The sequence below is a fragment of the Chlamydotis macqueenii genome, chromosome 1, assembly GCF_036417535.1.
Source record: "Chlamydotis macqueenii isolate bChlMac1 chromosome 1, bChlMac1.mat, whole genome shotgun sequence".
NCBI classification, from domain to species: Eukaryota; Metazoa; Chordata; class Aves; order Otidiformes; family Otididae; genus Chlamydotis; species Chlamydotis macqueenii.
The window spans coordinates 7931254-7944604 of record NC_141556.1 but is presented as its reverse complement, the minus strand read 5'-3'; the positions used below and the strand labels follow the sequence as shown (position 1 = coordinate 7944604).

The 13351-nt window shown below is 45.1% G+C and overlaps 1 protein-coding gene across 1 annotated transcript in view; it reads left to right on the top strand.

The window, feature by feature from the left end:
* Positions 1-3952: 3952 nt before the first annotated feature.
* FRMD4A (FERM domain containing 4A) overlaps positions 3953-13351 on the top strand; it is a 223853-nt gene continuing 214454 nt past the window's right edge. The window contains exon 1 of the mRNA XM_086745341.1: positions 3953-4313. Within this exon, the coding sequence (XP_086601467.1) occupies positions 4248-4313 (66 nt within the window). The 5' untranslated portion in view covers positions 3953-4247. The remainder of the gene's footprint in view (positions 4314-13351) is intronic.

Sequence of the window (13351 nt, the reverse complement as noted above, 5' to 3'; positions counted from 1 at the left end):
CCCATATTTGCCATACATATTCATAATCCACACTTACTGAGGACTTGACCGCTTGGCTAAACCAGTGGAGATGACCTAGGCTTCCTTTTCTGGTGAGCTCCATGACCTCAGGCATGCTTTTTGCCTCATACAAGAAGAATCTGCCTGTTCTTCTCCTCGGACTCCTCAGCTCCCATCTTTGCAAGCTGGGCTGGCCCAAACATAGCATCCGGGAACTAATTAGGCTCAGATCTGCTCTCTAACCCTTTCTTGCCAACATTTGGCTTTACTCACTAAACTTTGTGCTGTTTTTACATCCCTGTCTTTGTAAGCCAGCCCTTGCAGGATGACTTTTTGCTACCATCACCAACCACCTTCACCCCTGAAACTCCCCTAAGAAAACGCTTCTGAGACCCAGTGTGTCCCCACATAACATTTCAGCTTTTGAAAAACAGCGTCTTTAGCTGAAATCTCATTTTGGCAAAAATGCTCTGACTGTCTCCCTCCACTTTTCATCTCTCTTCTGATATCTTATTCCCAAATGGTGGAAGAAAATGAGGAAGGAAGTTAGGGGAAAATGTGGGTGTAGAAGAACATCCTGTTCTGCAAAAATACCCTGGTGTGTTGTCAGATGGATGCTCCGCTTTAAATAGAAGAGGTCTCGTGCTTGCAAAGGCCAAAATAATAATTTCTCAGGAATTAGAAAAGATGGAAATAATGATTTAAAAAAGAAAGTGTTTGGATTTACTGCATTAAAGAATCAAACAAGTTAGAGCTTCTCATTATCACATGCAATCTCCTTTTTTTGTGTGTAGATATAACACACGCACACACACACACACACACACACAGAGGCTTTGGGAACAATCCCTGGGGAACTCAGTGAAACTCTTTTTTTTGTTTATTGTATTTGGAGGCTATTTCCATGAGAGGTCATCTGGGGTAAGCAATGTTAAAGGGAGAGTTAGAAGAGAGCCAATGGGATAGAACCAGAGGTCCCTAAGCTTTGATGTGTTTGAAGAAGTTCTGCTTAGATCTGATTTTGTGACTCTGATTTCTGCTATCCACTTTTTGCAAGGGGTTGATTGAAACAACTTTCTGCACTCTGGTGCCCTTTTTTTTAATCATCAGTATTTTTTACCACAGCCACACTAACTGCTTCAGTTATCACTAGAACAAGGAGACTTTTTTTTTTCTCATCTTCCACACATTTCCTGCATTTTAGAACTTTTCCTATTGTGCTTTGCTTTGAGTCTGAAATGTTAGTGCAATTTGTAGGAAAAACGGAAAGAGAGATACCTGTGAGTACAAAACACTCTGCAGTTTAGGACTTAGGAGAATTCCACAGGACTTAGTTCAGCAAAGCAAATTTTTACTCAACAGCATTTTCCCCAGATTTCTGACCATCTCTAAAGACAGTTAATATTGATCAGTAGGAGAAAAGCAAAGCTGAATATTGCAACTGCAGGGGTCTAAGAGCTGGTATATCTCATAACTGCTATTTATTGTTGTGATGATGAAAGCCCAGGCCATGTAAAGCTGAGCCTGCGGGAGAACCCGTGAACCCGTTCATCTTCCTTGCCGTCGCCAGTGGAGCACGTGGTGTTTATATTGCCAGATGTTTCTTGAGCGGGAATCAGGGAAGCCATTATGTGTTCCCCTAAGCCATTTTCTTGTGCTTGACACTATTTTCTCCATCAGTTTTAAAATAATCTTGAAATTCATGTTTGTGAAGACAAAAATGAGCCTGTGTTGGTGTCAAAGAGTCTGTCACATGAACATTGCATTCTGACCCTAGAAGATGTCTCTTGTTGTTTATCTCTGTGACCAACACAATGCAGCTACAGGGGCAGTCAGGAGGCAGAAACGATGAGGTTACCCTGTGCTATTGCACAGAGAGATCCCACAGAAAAGGATCTTTAATTTCATATTTCAGTATTTAACACATAGTCTTTGTGCAATAAATGGGCTGGGGAGGGGAGAAGAGATCACATGTTCGGTTCTAGTAAAGTTCTTGTTGTGGTCAGATGGGTTGGACAGTAGTATCAATTAGAGGCAGACAAATGCATGATTCAGTCTTGGTGGATGTCTGTAGGCTCGTACTGACATGGCCTGAGCAATGCTTGCTGTGGACCAGAGATGGGGACCTGCAAAAGGAGAGTCATGCATCCTTGTATGCAGCCTGCTCTTGTAGAAACCATAGCTTCCTAGGATCTCTGCATTTCCATGCATGCCAGAGGAGATGAAGGCTTACCAGCAGCCAGGTCTTGTGCAAATACTTCCCAGAGAGCAGAACACATGAAGTCCTGTCTGCAGTGAAACCCACATGGCCCCATGCAGTGGTGAGCAAAGCATGCCAGCTCACTCATCAACACTATTGCATGATGGTTCCCTGAGTTCCAACCACCTCCAATGTGATACCTTCCAAATATATTCCTTCGTGGTTTGATCCATGCTCGTTAGAACATCTCTCCACTCAGACTGGTGAAGATAGATGCTTTGTCAAAGCTTTAATGAAAGGGCAGCATGTGGATGATGAACAGGCTTTCTCTGCAATAGACAAGGTTCCCGTGCTGGGTTTATTTCTGCAGCAGCTAACCTGTTATCTGATGCAGGGCCTTGTGTGAATGAGAGTTGGTCCATCCGGAAAATGAATTGCATGCCCTTCTTTGCTATTGAAACTATCCATCATATCATGTCCCAAATGGTCTATCATGTTGTTGTCTAGTAAAACTCGGCCATCAGAGGCAGCTCCTCTTCGGATGCTGATGCTAGATGTCTGAAAATGTGATTTCAGCTATAACTCTGAGGACATTTAGTTGGAATTTATGACTAGAGGTCCCTCTAAGCTCCATCAACTCCATCCATCTCACACCTTTATAAATAATACTCGTCTTCAGTTTCTGAATCCTTTAGGGTAGCCTTGTAGTTTTTTTTCCAGTGTCTGGAGTACATGATATCCAAGATTTCACTCTGATTTCAAACTGTGTGGATACATATCAAATAAAGAAAAAAGAGTTTGGCTGAGTAATATGGATATCCTGGAGGGCAGTTTGGTGAACTTGGCACTGTCTAGGATGTAAGAGACTTTGGCATTGCTTCTGGCCGTAGCAGGACTTTCAGTATTTCTCCTTTTTGTGCCTCAGTTTCCTTTCTATTTGGTTCCAAGCTAGCATTAAGCAAAATCCTTGAAGGAGCCCCACTGGGTTTAGCTTGGGTTGGCTCAGGTCCGTCAGCACCTTACCACCACACATGGTGCTGTGGGAGCTACAGACAAAAAATGCTAAGCAAGCAGAAATGTCACCTTTTCTCCATTGACTTAAGTAGGAGCAGATGTGCAGAGGAACAGCAAGCACTCAGGATCATGCTTTAAACTTTCCATAAATAGAGTAAAAGGAAGGGTCTAACCCTGAGAAGTGCTTAGCATCCTGGACGGGGATGCTACGGAGCTGAAGGGGTTGAGTGGTGGGAGGACATTTCGGAAGGGGTGCCAGGGTGTTTGTGGAGTCAAACCCTGTAGGATTATTTGAGGTTATTCCCCTCCGTACATAACCTCAGCAGCCACCATGGTAGTTTGATGCCTTGGGGAGTGGGTAAAGGAATCTATTAATACTCTTAGGAAAAAATTAGCATCCAAACAACTTTTGTTTCCCTGTTTTTTACACGTCTGTGCTCTCCTCTGTCACTAGCTACAGCGCAGAGCCTGATATGCTCTGACAAAGAGCTATTGATGGTGCGCTTGTGTGAATTGGCCCAGCGCTGGTCACAGCCAACTTCTGTGGGACCTGCTGCCCCCGCTTTACAATACGCTCCAGTGTGCTGAGCCATTTGTGAAAGGTCAGAAATGAACAGAGAAATGGACTGGAGTCAAAAACAAGTAGTCCTATAAATATCAGTCATAGTCAAAGGCAGTTTATTCCATTCCTCCCCTCTCTCTCCCTCTGTGTGTGTCTCTCCCTCCCTCTGTTGTGGTTTCCCAGATATAACTCCATGTTTCTGACTGGGGAGCTCTGAAAGGGAAGCAGCACGCACATTGCAGCTTCTGCTCTTGCACACATGGAGTAATCCTCAGTCCCGCGAGCAGGACTGGCAGCCAGCACCGAGTCCAGGCATCATCTGGACTCAGATGTTACGTTCTGATTTCTCGGATTTTCTTTATCTGTGAGAAACTCGTTTGCTACAGTTTGAGAAGTCTCTTTGGCCACAGCCGGTTTGGATTGGGACTCCTGAGAGCTCTTCTCCATCCGGAGCGAACGTTTGACTCCACAATGACTTTAGCAGCTAAATTAGAGGATATTGAAGTGACGCTGGAGCACCTACTAATGGATGTGTTTGTAAGTAGACTACGATTTCCTATTTAAAGTGAGATGCTAATAATCCAGAAGGCAGTGTACAGACTTAGTGATGTATCCAAGTGTTGCGTTGACTTAATTCCTTTATGTTTCCCAATAAACTATGTGTCCAACTCTACCAATGTGTTTTTAGCTAAAGCATCTACTGCAAGTGTTAAGATGCGAAACTGGAAGAGTGTGACTCCCGGGCAGGATATATTCTGCATTGTTTTTTTTGTACCATCTACACTTTTGATGAAGTACGTGAAAAGGAGGAGAGATTTGGTCAGAACAGTTTGAGGGATATCTCTGTAAAAGAAGTGCATTGACGTAACATTTAGACTGTGTATTGGTTAGCATCAAGCATCTTTGGCTTTAGGATTTTGACGGCTATTAGGTTAGTCTTTTACTACTTTGACTTTTGGATTGGTTTTGTAAGACATGGAAGAACAAGCAAAAGTAGTTGTCTTTTCAAGAAAATCAAGTTTATTCCTCCCGGATATGTCAAACACTTGAAACCACTGTTAATCTGGAATTGCTTCCTTGAAATCATCAAAGCTCAGATTTGCTTCTGCACATCTGAGACAAGAATCTGTCCATATAATCTATTTTTAAAAGTTCCTTAAAAATATTTAAACGTTTCAAAACAAATTCCTGCATTTTCTGACACATCTTGATGGGTTTTGCCTAAAGGTCAGAGATGGCCATGTTTTGGAAGTTTTTCGGGGAGTGTGGGCAAAACAACAATGAGGGATTGCCAGATCATTTATCTTCTTCAAAAACAAAGTCATGCCAAGGTGATCCATACTCTCTGAGTTCAGGCTACAAGAAATAAGACGGCAAGTTACATTCTGAAATTTCAGGAGAGTTTTTTGGCATCTCTTAAATTAAATGCTTCAAATTTCAGGGTCTAATGATGAGGAATCTTAGGCATCAACCACAAAAGTGAAAAACAGGAGAGCTTGCCAACTTTCTAGCCTGTGGTCCACTTACTAAAGTGTCCATCTGTGCTGTGAAATAGATTTGAGTCTCTCTGAGCTGGTGTCTCTCCTCAGTGCTTTGCGGAGTGCTCTGTCCCACAGGTTGCTGAGCTAGAGGGGCAGAGGAAAACAGTTGAAGGCTGCCCTGTCAAAGCCTCTATGTAGGATATGAAATACTGAAATACTCTTTGGGCTGTAAGATTTGAATCAACCTAATAATTATTTGCCACTCTGGTTTCGACTCCTTTCCCCAGCTCCGAGTACCATGCATCCCAGAGGAAATCCCTAAGGGTTTAAATCTCCGTTACAAGGAAAGATGCAACATCCGCATCTCATGACCAGAGCATGCTGTGAAAGTTACCCTGCGTGGGAAGGGGCCAGTGCTTTCTTTGGACTATTTGCAGTTGCTATAGAACAAGCTTGGCACCACAATCCCTCTTGGTCTATTTGTAGCTCAGCATCACTTCATCAAGCTGGGGGCTTGACACCGGGGACACTGAGAGCATCCACAGGAGAGGTGTTATTGAACAGTGGGGTGTTTAAAGGCATTTCGTCATGGGGTAGCTCCAAGAGGTATCTGAGACTGCCAAGATTTAGAAAGCCTGGGTTGACAGTTGATTGAGGCTGTGAACGCCAAAACTACAATCCCACACGTCTGGTCATGTTTGAAGGGTGGGAAAACCTTCTACTCTGCTGGGAACCATCCAGCCCTACAGAGAGGTGATAGGGAATAATTTCTTCTTTGGCTCTTCATGCTCCATCATCAGCACTGTTTTGGAGCTGTTTCTAGGCTTTGTCTATTCTTATGTCCATCCCTTGCTTCCATCCAGGTGTCTTTCCTTATGGGTTTTGAGGGTGTGAGTTTTTTGTTGTTGTTGTAATGAGAGATGACAGTGGACCAAATAAAATATGGACCTAATTCTCCAGAGGTGCAAGTGGCCTCATTCCGTGAAACCAATAGATCTCTTCTCAGGTTGTGTTTCAAACTGGTCTTTAAAATGTGTAATTCCAGAATCCCAGCGAACAGTCGCAGCTGAAATTGTAATGCAGGGACATGTCTATGCGGTACCACGTCGTGCCACGACGGAGCCCCAGCTGGCTCGGGAAGAGCTGGTGTGTCTGTGCAGCATTGTGCAGGGACACACTGCAGTAGTGTCGCTGCTTCGTCCCCTTGCCGAGCCTGAGTCTGGCAGACTCAGGCTTAGCATGTCCAGGCTTCACGGCTCACTTTGACGATCAGGACTTGAATCTAATCCAACGTCTCTGCAAATCAAGGAAATAAGCTTTCCCTGACAAGCAATCATGTTTCCAACTACCTGGACTCTTTTAAAAACTACCTAGGAATTATAGTAGGAAGAAATTTGGATAATCTAGACCAACTATTCTGAATGCAGGATGATTTTGTCTGATACGATGAGGCACAATTTTCAGGCTTTACTCATACATCAGCTTGCCTTGAGGCTATGCTTGATCTCAAACCACTTGTCCATTAAGCAATGCTAAAAATAATCTCCAGTACCGGATACAGAAAGGTAAATATGAAACTCAGTATGAAGGAAGGGAAACACTTCAAGCTCTGGCTGTTATAGATCATTCTAGCAGACAGGTTTGTTGGAGGTCATTAACCCATTACCAAGCGTTTTGCCATTACCAGCAAGACCAGTACTTGGGTGAGGAGCACAGGGCCAGACCAGTGGGGCTGAATGGGCCGCAGGCAGATGGACTGCCAGGTAACAGGACCCTCCTGGGAACGATCTTGAAGCCTGCTCCGTGCCATGCATCTTCATCCCTGTCAGGTTTATGGCTGAAAGAGTGAAGCCATCTGTTACCATGATGCTCCCCTTCCAATTCTCTGGTGCCCTCCACTGCTCCAAACTGGGTGATTACTTTAAAAAATTGGGAAACTGTGGTCTGTGGAGCCTTGACTTGTCTTTTTTTTTTTTTTTCCTTTTGAAGAAACCCAATTTTAATGCTTCTTGGACTGCAGGGGCAGTAACCCATTCCCAGACCAGTGGACTCTGACAAAGCCCACTTTAACAGCTTGTACCAAGACAGCAAGCCCATTTTATCAAAGTGTAGAGAGCAAGGTTATAGTAGACAGTAAATTAGAAGTAACCACCAGTTTCTAAAGAAAACTGAGCCCTAGCTCAGCTCAGACTAACCCACCTTGATGTAACTTGCTTCTGCAGGAATACAGACTGAAGAATGACTATAGGATTGGGCCAGTTTTTCTCTGAACAAGGTTTTTAGCTTAGTTGTCCTGCAGGAACTCACCTGGAGTGAGTTCAGCAGAGTTTCACAGGAAGGATGGCAAGCCTTGGCAGCAGATATGTTTAACACTTCTTCTGTAAAGGTAATATCACATGGGAACACTTTAAATTTTTTTTTTTTTTTTTTTTTTTTTTTTTTTGGCGGAGACTAGAGATTTCCATCCACATGGCATAAGCTGCCACTTCCTTCCAGGACATGGTGTACTCACCGTGTTGTCATCCCGCTATCAGAGAAGCAGCTGTCGCTGCACCGACACTTCCTTTCCCCTCTTACCAAAGGGCCTTGGGGAGCTTTGCTGGGCTCTACCAGGCGAGATAAAAGGGAAGCCTCCGACATTACATTGTATAATTAGCTGTTAGCACCGGTGGGCGGCCACTGAGCTGCTTGATGAGCTGGGACTGGACTGCCTGGAGAAACCTGGACAGGGAGATGGGGGTCTAAGCAGGGAGGCAGCACAGGGACAGGCTCGGCAGGTCGCTCAGGTGTGCTAAGGGGAAAATGGAGTCCGGGTAAGAAATACAGGCTCTGAATCTTTGTTTCACTGCTTGCAAAAGCATCCCTCAGTCAAACTCTCATCGCCTCTGGACACACTAATTATTCTTGTGCAGTCTGTGAGAGGTCTCACCTCATGACCAACCTTGCTGACTTTTAAGACTTGCCTCAGGCACAGCTAGAGCGGGTCTCCATGATACAGCGTGCCGAGCATGCCTGGGAGGGTTTGAGAGCAAGGTGGGCTGAGGGATGCTTTTCCTTGCATTATGGATGTGGCTTTAGACCTGGAAGAAACAGACTCTCAAGCAAACAGGAAAAGGGATAATAATCCTGGTGGAAAAGTGAGCCTGAAGTAGTCAAACATCAACTGGCCTCAAAAACGAGACTGATTTCTGCAGGCAGGCGTGATGGAGGTATAGTTGATATCCCAGGAGAGAAAGCAAGGATTAGATGAAGTCCTTAAACCATGAACATTGTATCCCTGTCCCATTCCAAATACAGCCTGGGAAACAACAGGAAATTTGTCTCCAATGGTTCATGGGGTCTTAGACACCATCCAAACACCACCAAGCCGGTCAAATCCACAGTACACTCCATAGCTCTCTCTGCATTCCTGGAGACATCTATTTCCACAGCTGACTCCTCAGCCTTCCTCCCACCACACTCCACAGATAAATATACACATATGCATGTATGTGTGGCTATACAAAAAGTAAATGTTTTATAGAGATAATATTTATAAATATCTGAGTGTATATATACAGGAGACTCTCTGATGAAAGTGATCTTCATGAGGGCTTCCTGGCAAGGAGAGGGGCTGTGGTTTCTTTCCCTGAGTGGACGTAGCAATCAGGATTTGCTATGCTCCAGCACGAGAAACAGCTGCTCTTCACCCTCCCCACATTACCAAGTCCTGGCAGAGTTAACACCAGAATAGCAAGGATATGAAACTGAATCTCTGTTTCTAATACCATAACTTAGTCAGAGGAACGCAGAGGAAATTACCTGGGATGCTGCAAGTATTCTGGCTCATTCTTCTGCCAGCTAGCGATGAACAGGAATCAAGGTTTGAGTCAGACTCCTGTCTCCAGCCAGACCTAAAGCTGGATATTTGAAGGAGGAGAAATCAAACCGTAACACTGAAGGATCCAAAATGAGGGTCAGGTTCCTTGGCCAGGGGGTGCCAAGAGGAAGCTGGGCTCCCTGGCAGACCTTGGCAATGGGGATGGCACCATGAGGCAAACAAGACCACCACATCCCAGTAAAGATCTGGAGTGGTCAATACTGATGCCCACATATTCCAGCTTTTAAAACTGAGCTGCCAAGAGAGAGGTATTTAAGTGATCTAACTCTTTGTTAATAATAGAGAAGTAATAACAAAAGTAGCTGTGGTAAGTGCCAGGTCTTCTCATCACTTTACAGACAAGGAAAGTCAGGCAGAGGGATATGAAACAATTTGAGCAGCACCCTCCTCTGTCCTACTGCTTAAAAAGAGTAGAAATATGACTTCCAGAATCACAATTTGGTGATTTGTTCCCTCCAAAGCATAATACTGCACCACAACTGCAGAATAATCCAACCATCGACGTCTGGGACACGGATCTCCAGTGCCCAGTGTGCCTTTGCATGTAGTGCTAGAACACTCTGGCATGGATAGCTGTTATTCCTTGCCCATTCTTGAAGCAATTGCACCATTCACCTTCCTATTTTCTTGTGACATAACACTGCTAAACAGTAGCCATGCTCATAGCCGGTACTGAGCACAATTGGAGAAAGGAGGGGTGCGAAAAGAAGATTGTGACAGATGTACTTCAACAACCATTTGCACAGCGAACCCTGCACACGGCAGTCTCCATCCCTGCTGTAATCAAACAAACATTCTTGCAGTTACTATTGACTCCTGGTGTCTGTGTTCCATTTTTCTTAATAACCATTGCAATAATAAGACATTATCAACATGTAAAGTGATCCATTAACCTCTACAGTGGCAATAAATTGTGTGGCTTTGCCAGGCTGCCAGGCCTTGTTAATCGACGAGCAAGCAGCAAGTTTGTACTGGAGCGGTCACAAATCATGCATAATGCAAAAGCGTGGGTGCTAACCTCACCCTCTGCAATATAATGGGTATTTCCATGTGTTTATTTATCAGATAAATCAGTTGTTTGAAGCAGCTCCTAATGGGCTTCTTTCTGGCAACAGCAGCATCCTCTGGTTTATCCTCAGCATCCGGTTTGCAGGAGATTTAAAGCCTTGTCTTCCACCCCTGCAGTCAGCCTGGGTTTTGCCAGTGTGGTGGGCAGGAGCAGAATCAGGCCCCTTGACTCGCACTGAAAGCTGAGGTTGCTCAGCCTGACTGTGACACTGAAGAGATCCACGTAGGTAGCCGTTCATCTGGTTTTATTCAGACATGTCTGAAAATGAGAACGTAAAAATGATCCTGCTTGATCTTTACAATGAATGATCTAGACCAGCATCATGTCTCGAGCAGCAACTGATGTCAGGTGTCTACAGATAAATGTAAGAACCTAGCCACAGTCTCCATAGTCATCTTCCAACCACCAGTTATTTGCACTCAGGAGTTTCCTGACCCAGAAGTCAGGTCTTCGAATTTAGCAGCCCACAGTAGACGTTCTTTCACGAATTTGTTGAGTCATTTTGTGAACTCAGCCCAGGGACCCATGTTACCAGGCACAGCTGTCTTGAAGAGTCCTGGAGTGGAAGAAAAGCTATAGTGTTGTGCTGCAGCCCTGTGCACGGTGCCATTAACCGCAGATGACTCCTAACCTCACTCCCGTGAGAGTCAAGTCGCAGCGTTGACCCTCAGAAAGGCTCTATGGAACAGAAGCGCTTTGTGGAGCAGTCTAGGCTGCTCTCCCACACTGAACAATGCATAAAGAGAAGATGGTGAGAATGAAGAGCCGAGAGTGTGAATGTCAACAGGGATGTTGACAAAGGCAAGGTAATGAAATACAGCTACCAAGGGACACAGCAGAACTTCTGATAGCTGGAGAACTAGACCAAGAGTGGCCAGTTATTAAGCTTATTTTGTAGTCAGTGGGGAGACATTGACACTTTTAGGTATTATTCACCCCTCAGTAAAGAAGGCAGCTGAAGCAGGTCCGGCATCTCAAACTTTACAAGTACCCATTTCTCTTTGCTGATGAAAAAAGGAGTCCAGTTGACAAGCTCAGATGAAGGCAACCAAAGTTAGGAGAGGCAAATGCCACACCAGATGTCTCCGACAACTGAGGTGAGGTGTTGTTACAGCTTGGCAGACACAGGGGAGCTGAAGCAATAAAATATAAACTGATAGGAATTACAGGGAGAGACTCTAAGGCTGAAGATCCAGAGAGTCAGACAAACTTTTCACATTTCTTAATCTGTCCATACAAATCTACAAAGAACATAACCAAATTGGGTTCATATTTTGACAATGTTAGCAGTTCCTCTTTCAGCTTTGTGCAAACACAATTTTCTCCTCAGTGAGTGAAAAGCCATCATTACTCCATGCCTGCGAGACCTCAGCTACAAAACAAAATTTGCTTGAGAGGCTGTTTACCAGGTCTGGAAAGGCTTTAAAAAACCCTCTTAATGTGTCTCAGGGGTCTTCTACTTCCCTCCTTTCTTTAAGGACATGTTGGCCTCTCTGCTATCCATGTAGCTTTCTCCTGGGGCAACACAACTCTCTCTCCTTCCCTCACACAGACGCAGATGCTTTCCCACAGTACATTAAGATTAATCAAAGCAGTGTAACAAGGATGAAGTTTTAAAAGAGAGAAAATTACACAGAATAAAGAAGCATTTATCTTCACAGTGCTTGACATAGTCCGTATGTCACATATCCTGTTTAAGGCTTAAATCTAGCTCCGGGCTGAGCACCTTCCATGCCGTGCTGAGCAAACCCTTCTTTCTTCAGCAATTCAGGCAAATCAGCAGTGCTGAGCTCTACACAGGAACAGCCCGCTAACATTTTAAGACTTGATACTGAAGTGCACCAAGTATTTGCACGTTTCCTGGCAGTCACCAGGATTTGCAAAGACTTTAGCCCAGATCCCTGACAGAAATATTGCACAGTCATACCCCAGCTAAGCGCATGCCTGCTATTGTATGCATCGCATCCAGCCTCTGCTACACATCCACGATGCGGGAATGTGGTGTCGTTGCCAAATATCTCCGCTTTTGTTTATATAAGCCCTGGAAGTCAGAGGTGGCCTCTGCGATCCCTTGGTGATGTTTACAGGGGCGTGTCTCCAGGGCAATGGGGTCAGGCAAGTTCCCTCCCTAATTAATTACTGTCTCTCTGAGTTATGTGGGAAAAGAGCCGACCTACTGGCACACTAAAACACAAGGGAAATGTCCTGCCATCTACCAGAGGCCCCACTTGCTATCTGCTGCTGTTCTTCTGGCCAGAGTTTTCCAGGAGTCCATCCACCTGGATGCACGGAGGCTGGGACCCAGCAAGGGCTGTACACAGGATAGTGGGTGGGAAGGAGGACTGGAGGTGGGAGGAAGCTGCTCCTAGAGAGTCTACTTGGTGGGAGTAGGGGAAGAAGAAGGGTGCGGGTTGCTCTCTCTCCTTTCCTGAAGACATTTTCTGGGGTGTCTACATCAGTGCAATGACTTTCACTAAAGGCTCTGCTGAGAACATGCTGGCTTGGTGGACACACCAGCTGATGAGTCTAAGCGCTAGGCTAGGTGCAGGCTCAATGGGTGACACACTGCTCTGCCACCCATTCCCCATGGGACCCAAGGCTGAGGTACAACAAGCAACAGACAAGCAGCCATGTGGATATTTCTGCTGGAATATGAGGAATGAGGAAATTCAGGAAAACCTAACATTACATTCTGGGTTAACCTACAGCAATGCGCACCAGATGTGAACGTCTCTGAGTCCAGAAGTGCTTGGTTCTGGGTTTCTGTTTAGGCTGATGCTAGTCAGACCCACTAACATGTCTTTGAACTGCAGATGGTTAAACAACCATGCTGTAGCACAATGCAGCCTGAATTCCCAGTCATCTCTGTCAATATAACTGATGGACACGCTGCACAGGTTGTCCAACACCGTGCTGACCACTGCATAACCCACAGCACCAAACCAGAGTAAAACAAAGCAAGAATCTCTGTTCAGGGGTGGGGTTGACCTTCATCTTCAGCCTGGATTGCTGCACCCAGCAAAGGCCCTCACATGTGCTGCTTGCCCATAGAAGACAGGGACGTGTGATGGGCTGCGTGGCCCCCAGATGTGACACAGCCTTGCCACACACAGGGGAAGCCCCTTGGCTTTCTGTGGCTGGGGAC